This window comes from Vanacampus margaritifer, chromosome 2 (assembly GCF_051991255.1).
Source record: "Vanacampus margaritifer isolate UIUO_Vmar chromosome 2, RoL_Vmar_1.0, whole genome shotgun sequence".
Taxonomy (NCBI): Eukaryota; Metazoa; Chordata; class Actinopteri; order Syngnathiformes; family Syngnathidae; genus Vanacampus; species Vanacampus margaritifer.
Window position 1 is genome coordinate 32,393,045 of NC_135433.1, and position 8,803 is coordinate 32,401,847.

The 8,803-nt window shown below is 40.2% G+C and overlaps 1 protein-coding gene across 4 annotated transcripts in view; it reads left to right on the forward strand.

Annotated features, from left to right (window-relative positions):
• Nucleotides 1-8,207, forward strand: part of pde1cb (phosphodiesterase 1C, calmodulin-dependent b) — a 139,783-nt gene extending 131,576 nt beyond the window's left edge. For 3 of the 4 annotated variants that reach the window (XM_077558477.1, XM_077558479.1, XM_077558478.1), the window contains 4 exons: nucleotides 1,093-1,268; nucleotides 2,469-2,681; nucleotides 4,042-4,141; nucleotides 4,551-8,207. In XM_077558477.1, coding sequence (XP_077414603.1) covers nucleotides 1,093-1,268; nucleotides 2,469-2,681; nucleotides 4,042-4,141; nucleotides 4,551-4,659 — 598 coding nt within the window. In that variant the 3' untranslated portion in view covers nucleotides 4,660-8,207. The remainder of the gene's footprint in view (nucleotides 1-1,092; nucleotides 1,269-2,468; nucleotides 2,682-4,041; nucleotides 4,142-4,550) is intronic. The other variant, XM_077558476.1, reaches the window with a different exon arrangement.
• The last annotated feature ends 596 nt before the right edge of the window (nucleotides 8,208-8,803 follow it).

Consider the following 8,803-nt stretch of genomic DNA (forward strand, 5'->3'; position numbering starts at 1 on the left):
ACTATACATAATATAAATGGATAATGAAAGAGATGACCTGACACTTGGGGAGGACTGGCCATCGGGAATTTCATGAGTTTCCCAAATGCCCAGTCCATCCACGGCGACGAATCGAATAGTAATGGCTTGATGTCGGTCGAACAACGAATCGGCACATTGCACACTGCACCACCGCTCCCCGGAAAAAGTTCAGGCTCAGGATTTTTTATTTTTTTTTTTTGCTTTAAGCCCTGGACAACAGCATGTATCCAGCTTTATCCAGAGCCTACATTTACCTTGGTTAAGATTGATTAGTTTCAAGAACTGGAACCACATGAATACACTGGCCACTCCCCCACCCCCAGAAAAATCTATATTAACGACTAACAACTATCTAGAAAGTGTTAATGAAAAAGTTTGTCTGTGTAAAGTGCGTATTAAGCCTCCCTTCAGCCTTTACATCAATATCAGCCTGCTTATCAGTGCGCTCAGCAGCCGCCATTAAAATCGCTCAGCATGGGGACAGTGGGGGTTCTCATATTGGAGCTAACTGAGCATAAATCTCACACAATCGTTGGGATTTTTGCTCACCTGATGGGCTGAAGCGCGTCAGACCTCTTTATCTTCCCTCTCGCCGCGTATTGCCGCTTTCGGTTATCTGTAACCGTCTGGTCGTAGTCGCTCGCCTCTCATCGCTCAGACCGACGCGTCGAGTCCTAAATGAATCATCTCAACACACGGCGGATGGATTGCTTTGCCTCACGCATCTTCACACGTTCCCCTTCCCCGAAGGATGAATGTCGCTGACTTCAGTGACGTCCTGTCTTCTCTAATCCCATCACAGACCTGTCACATTATGGGATGCTTTACTCATCTATTCTATTGATGTTGGGGGGGTATGAAGATGACGATACTGATTTCATCTAATCGCAAGTTAAAAGGAAATGATCCAAGTTGGACACTGTTTCTTCTCACACACAAATTTACTTAGTGAAGCCCCATGTGGCTCTATGCCCAACTTTCAATGTCACAAAATCGGAATTGGCGTAACACGGTAAAAATGTGCAATAGTTGTCAGTGCTGTGAACTCCTCTCCTTTATCCTTGCACGCAGTCTGAACAGTATTAGCTCGGAGGAGGCCAAGAGGCACAGCGTGAAGAGCATAGCCTCCGACAGCTGCTCGTCGGGCCAGAGCCCCCTGCTGGCTGTGGACATAAAGAACTTTAAGGCGCTGTGGAACGAGGAGGTCTACCAGAACAGGGAGCGCTGGAAAGCGCAGGCAACCAAAGGTGCAACACTGTCTTCTTTGGAAGAAAAAAAAAATACATCTGCAAATGCTTTATGATCGGCGGGGAACTTTTTCAAAACCCAAGTTCTTGTTTTGTTTTTTTCTTGTGAACAGACTTGACATTATGGTGGCAGTGAACTCATTTCCACTCACTTCACAATAGCAGCTGTTTGCCAAATAGTGAACAGCACTTCAAAAAGGATTCAAGCTTTTTTTAATGCAACTTAAAGTTTATTGCCACGCTAAACATGATGCACACAATAGCTACACGTGAGGCGGCATGGCTCAGTGGTAGAGTGGTCGTCTCCCATCCGTTTGTGGGACCCAAAGGCGGGCACACCAAAAAGAACACACAATGGCCATTCAGTCAAATAAATTAATTGTTGTGTTTAATTATGTCATTACGGTCTGTTTTTAATACAGTACCTACATTTATAGAGTGCTATTTTTCCTCATTAAAATCTACACAATTTGATGATTTGAGATTCAGCTCACATCTCAAGGCGCCACTGTACAAAACTTTCATTCCACCTTGAAGGACTTGAAAACTCTACGTTACTTGCCTGTTTCGTATTTGCATGCGCAGCATCTGTGCTCACCCACACGTTCCACACACTCGTTTTTTGACTTGGTACAGCTCCAAGGTTGGCATGAATACAAATCCTAAGCCTTATTTCAAATCACTTCTGTTTACTTCCCGCTCATTAAAAAAAAAAAAAATTATTAAATGCAAATCAAAAATACTCCACGGAAAAAAATAATCTGTTTGTTATATGTTATATACGTGAAAAGTAAAAAAAAATACTGTATTGGATTAAAAGAAAATCAACTTTATTGTACTATGTTTGAATTTCATGTTTTAAGTGTTGTGCATTTCATTTGTATTCAATTAAGTGATTTTTTTTTTTTTATCTTTCGCATATTCCGGCATAACGCTGATGGTACGCTTGGAGAATCACCGCTTTATATTCTCCATCCGACCATTATCTGAACTGCTTATCCTCATGGCATCTTTATTCATAAGGCATTAAAATGTGATAAATATTACATGTAAGAAATCGAGTCATTTTCTGATCATTTGGATAATGTGTATACTTTATACCAGCAGCAAACAAACAAACATCCACAAAACGGCCGATGACGGAAGTAACCAACACATTCTCTAACCTGCCGCCGTGTCATGTCCCATGTGTAACCTCAGAGGCGGAGGAGCGAGCCAAAAGGGAGGCAGAGGAGCGAGCCCAGCGGGAAGACGCCATGGAGCCTCAGGAGAACCGCGCCGACTCGGAGGAGGAGCCTAAAGACAGCCAACAGGAAGCCGGAGACCAGGAGGCGGAGTCAAAGCCTGATGCTGATGACGCGGCACCGCTGCCGCCTGGGGGCGCCGCACAAAGGAGTCCCTCGCTGCAGAACGGTACGCATGTCTGTCTTTAGACTGGGTGAAACAGCATGTGGTTCATTAGCCAAGGCGGTCACAAGCGAATATTTTTAGAATTGGTTGTTCTTTTTGAGAGGTTGAAATCAGAAGATTTGGACAATTTTAAATTAAACAATGGCTCTAAACCAGGGCTCCAGACTGCCCTGAAATCTGGCATTTTCCACCTAAAATTTGACATAGCGCAACTAATTTTCATCTACTCTTGCCAGTGAAACCAGTAAGTTAACTTTTTTTTTTTTTTGGGCTATCATACTTCTACTACTACTGAATAGCCTCTTTGTTAGTACTATAGTGAAAATGAGTGGGATTTATAGTGTGTGCCTGTAAAATCTTATACTTGGGCCTTTAAAATTTCAAGTTTTGTGGCTACTGCACTCCTAGTAAAAAAAAAAAAGTTAGTCTGGAGCCCTGTAAATGATTATTCAATTACAGTATTCAAATAGTTGTCAATTAATTTGATAATCGATTCATTTTGGCACCTCTACCGTACTTTTGTTTCCCACTAAATATAAAACACAGAGAATAACACCGCATGTATTTAAAACAACAAAAGTTGCCTTAAAATGGCCTGCTAGCATATGATGAAAAAACATCATTGACATGCTAACAGGTAGTATCGACCGTTGTGCTTTTGTAACCCTTTAAGCAATGGATATTTGAACACAAATGGTGGAGCAACACATGCAAACAGATAACTACTGTACTGACAGGTATATATTGTTTATGCTCACTAAAATGAATCTCTTACAGTATTAGTAGAAGAAGTACTATTAAATTATCCTACACAAACTGTTTAATTATTAATATTCTACAGTATTTATGTTCTTACTGTGTTTTCATAAAGTAAAACATAGTGGACCACCACTTGCTTGTGGTTCAGCACTTGCAGATTCTCCTAGTCACAATATTAAAATATATATATATATATTTTAATATCCCCCCCCCCCCCCCCATTTTTCATGGAAAACGTTTTTCACCCTCTTATTCTGGATTTTTTTTTCTTCAATGCATTTATTTAATCAGTTTTCACTATTTGCATGTATCATTGAGTGCTTGCTATTTTTCCTAATTAAAATTACTTAATAATTAATTGGGGGGGTGGGTTGTAGAGTGCTTGAATGGATTAATGGCATTTCCATTCATTTCAATATGGAAAGATCATTTGACATACAAGTGTTTTGAGTTATGAGCATGGTCACCAAACATATTAGACTTCTATTCCAAGGCACCGCTGTGATCTAAATGTCTCTGCCAGCCTATTTGCAGTATCTATTCATCTTGAGTCTTAATCCAAATAGTTCAATATTTAGTATCATGGGTCTTTTGGATGTCTTAGGAGAGTTGTGTGAAAGCGCAGACTCTCCGGGAAGTGAAGAGGCCAAAAACACAGTGACTGATGGTGAGTGGACGCCAACAACCCAAACCCAACATTTTAGGTACGGTAGAACCTCCACACCCGTTAAGTGCTACAATGTGGTTTTGCACATAAATTCTTCTTGTCTCTGAAGTCGTTGACATTCTCAGTCTGAGTCTTCCACGTCCCTCAACAGTTCCTGCCTTTTGAAGTCACACGCATTCACTCACATACAGGCACAGATACTACATGAGGATGGGGACACCAAGTGGACAAAAACAATACATACACCTCACATGCATACTGTATATAATTTGTATCTGGAATGCCCACAGCCCCACAACGCTAAGCAAGGAATTACTGTATTTCAAACCCAAACAGAACAGACTGTGTTGAATTTGCAAGTTTTTGGTGTATTTCAAACATTACTTACTTACTCACTGAGCATCATCATTTATAGACGTCTCCTCTTATTTCCCATTTTGTCTTAGACACAGCCGACGTGGCTATGGAATGAGAACCCGCCTGGAAGTACCGGAACAGGAGGGGGAAGCTAATCAGTTGGACTTTGTCGCCCCCTGCAGGAACACACGAAAATGACTGACACCACCTCTCCTTTGTGACTTTTTGTTTTTGAGTGGATATACTGCTCCACTCTCCTGGTTTTTTTTTCTCCTTTTTGGTTGGATAGCTTGACAGCTTTTCATTTGTCGTTCTCTATAGTTTCAAACTCTGTGTAATGTACATTTAAACTGTAAATGTTCATGTTCTTTTTTTGTGTGCGCGCCCTGTATATTTTTTTTACCCTTAATTTTGCTTAATTTTGTTTTTCATTAAAATGGTTCCTATCGTTAACACAACCCGTCACATAAACCTTTTTTAAAACAACATAATACAGGGTTGTTGTTTTTGTTTTTGTTTTTCCATTTTCATTTTTGTTCTTCTCGATGCCTTTTCATGTTTTTGGGCCGTCGCAAAGCGTCTTAACTGTCCTGCTTTTTCACTCCGCTGTGCGACTATAAAATGTAAATGTTGCTGATTGTGCATATGTAAAATAACCAAGCTCCGCTTTAGCTGTTATTGTAAATGTGTACTTGCTGTTAAGGGCGAGACAAATGGGCAGTATTTGCGTTCCCTTCTTAACATAATTGTGCACTTGTGTAATATGATTTTAGGAATAAATCCGCAGTGCCAAGATGCTGGCATGGGATGTGCTTTTTTTTTTTTTTTATAGATTTAAAAAGGGAGAATTTAAATGGAAGATTTCTAGGGATGACAGAAAACCTACTTTTCTTTTGATCTACCTGTGTGCCTCTTACTGTACATGTAACTGCACCTGTAGGAAGCAGCTGTCACTGTTCCTGCAACCTGTTGATGTTTTCCTTTTTTTCCTTTTGCCTTTTTTTCATTGGACTTTTATTTTGTCTTATTATTCAGTGGCTCACTTTTTTTTCCAAAACTATTTTTATTTTATTTTGCTCTTGTACAGTTTTTTTTTAAATTTATTAACATTTTTAAGTTTTTTTCCTATTTAAAAAAAAAAAATTGTTGTCTGTTTTGCTTTTTCCAAACCACATTCGGTTTTAATTTAATCCACTTTAGTGGGTCATTTTCCCATTTTATGTCTGTCTTGTTGTTCATTTGAAAAAATAATGTATTAAATTTGTTTAGATGTTTTTTGTTTTTTTAAACAAAATCCCATTTGCCCATGTTTTTACCCCCCCAAATCCTAAATAGTTTTGTTTAGTCTACTTAATAGTGGATTACTTTTTTCCTGTCTTGTCTCATTTGTTCCCCATATCTTGTTCAATATTGTATATTGTACATTGCATTCTCCAGTTTTTATTTATTTATTTTTTACTTATTTATCCCATACTTTTTCATTCTCTTAAGATATTTGGGGGGGGGGGGGGTTCTTTTATCACGTTTGTATGACCTGTTTGTAAACTTCCTCGTGCTGTAACAATGTGTTTTTTGTTCTTTCTTTATGTTTTTAGAACTGTAACTAGCGTGAGTGTGTTATATAATTTCCTCCACGTGTTTAGAACAAACACTTGCTTGTGACATGGTCAAGTAGCCTGTTTCTGCTTATACATGCTCTTGCTGTACGGCATATTTAGCAGGTGGTGTCAGCATCATAGCCAGATTTCTTCTCCACGTGGCGTTTTTGTAACCATTTGTCATCGTTTCTCCGCTCCTCACTCCCCCTCCATCTTAGACAACTGATCTCGAACGTCTCGGGGTCAAGTGGATGTAAAAAGTGTGCGAGGTTAAAAAAAAAAAAAACGCCAGAAAATACTTAACGTGTATTTCTGATCTCCTCACTGTGACCTGCTCTGACATGACTGTGCATGAATGTGTGTGCGTGCATGAATGCTTGTGTGAGCGTGTGTACATTCATAGAGATGTGGTGGACTGCTTAACATTTCAGATATTAGACCCTAAAGGGGCATTTTGCACTTCAGTTTTTTTTTATTTTCTAGTCATTTTGACTGTTAAATACAGGGTATTTAACATGGTTGTCATCTGTGTTGCTTCGAATAGCAACACAAAATCCAACATAGTCACGCTTTGAGATATGAGTGCCCCAATTTACGAGTTTTTCAATGCAGGCTGTAACTTGGATGATTTTTTTGCTTTTACTTGCAAGCAGGGTTGGGAGGGTTACTTTTAACATGTATTCCGTTACAGTTACAAGTTACCTGGTAAAAAATGTAGTTAGTAACGTAATCCAAGTACCATAATATTAAAGTAATGTAACTTGATTACTTGGGATTACTTTTGGATTACTCATGAAGAGAAAATATAAATAAATATCACCACAACATATATATTCTATACAATATGCCCCTACTATTTGCGGGGGTGATCGGGACCCGAGCAGCCTACAGATAGCAAAAATCCTTGTGTAATTAAAAAGCATGTAGGCGATTGATTGATTGATTGATTGATTGAAGGCCATATGCTGTTTTCGAACTGTCACTGAAATCAACCAAACCTCACAGTTTAGATAGAGATAGAGAGAGAGAGAGAGAGAGAGAGAGAGAGATAGAGATAGATAGATAGATAGATAGATAGATAGATAGATAGATAGATAGATAGATAGATAGTCATCCAATGAGGATGACGATGTGTGACATCAACTGCAAAATGAACTTTTATCCCAGTCACAAGTTTAGCTGTGTTTATGTTGTGTATGATGTTTAAAAAGGGAATTGGTGGGAGGAAGATTTGTTTGGAAGGTGTAACTCACATTGTGGTTGTAGGCTAGCGGGCTAGCTAGCAAGAAGCTACTGCGCGTAGCATGCCGCCGGACTCTCAGCTCAAACTTTCGCTCCTTCAGCAAGCCGAGTTAGTTCCAAACAGTGAATACCGGTCGCCATTTCCTCCTCCCGTCCGTGAAGCTTTTTCAAACTGCCCGCGTGTGGAGGACACAACTAGTCAGTTCGTTTTCTCCCCACCTCCCCGACATGTAGCAGCGGTACCACTTGCGCGGGCATGCACGCGCGCTCTCTCGCTCTGTCTCTCTCTTTCTGTCTCTCTCGCCCTCGCTCTGTTTCGCACTCTCTCTCATCATAGAAATCGTAGTAATCCCTCAAAGTAATCCCCATTTTAATAAATGTACCTGTAGTCTGATGACATGTTTTTTCCTGTAACTGTAACAGAATACAGTTTTTGTTTTTTTAATGGTATTCTGATTACGTAACGGCGGTACATGTATTCCGTTACTCTCCAAGCCTGCTTGCGAGTGAGATATTATTGCTATGGTTTTATGGTAGCAGTTAACTGTTAAACTTCACATAAAACAAAAAGAATTACACCACTAAAGTTTTGCTTTCGGAAAGTGTCCTTAGCTTAATGCTAACATACATGTCAATGACGAGGAAAAAAAATCAGATACTGTTTAACCATTTTTTGTTGGTTGCTGACGAATGAGTGAGGTAATTTTAACGACAAAGTTTGATTAATGTTGATTGATTTCCAAATCACAAGATGAATGCCAAACAGTCCACCAAATCTCTTCATGGAATGACAGAGTGAGAATGCGTGCATGCAGGTGTGTGTGTCACTGTTTCATCGCGGCCGCGCGCGTGTGCCACCATGCTATGTGACTGCACAGCTGTATCAATAAAGTGGACTCAAAGGGCTCAGATCCTGTCAGCATGTCTTTTTTTGCAACATTGTTGTCTCACTCACGTGGACGTGAGTGTTAAGTTTGGGCTGTGATTGTGGACCCAAATGTGAAGAAGCAGGGTGAGGAGGCAGAGAAGTCCAAATGGGATTTTAATTAACAAAAAAACAAAAGCAAGCGATGTGAGACATGGGGCGGGGATGACAAGAAAAACCCCAGCAACATGACGGGAGGGGGAGGGGGGGGGGGGCGACAACAATTGTTCGACGCAGAGAGGGAAAATGAGACTATATACACAGACACTAATGACAAAATGAGACACACCTGAGCAAGACAAGAGTGGCTGAGGGCCCTGATTGGTTGATGCAAGGAAGGGCACACACAAGGACAAACAACACAACAGATCATGACAGAAACATAACAAACGGGGACAGCAGCTTGGTTCGTGACTGAGACAGTTGCATGGGAACGAGGTGATGGGGAGCGACATAACGTGGAAAAAGGTTCTAAATGATGTGACGAAGGGGGAGATGAAAACAAAAAAACATAAAAGATTTCACTCACACTCAAACCGAAATCGGGGCACTCACTCACTTCACACTCGTACTCTGG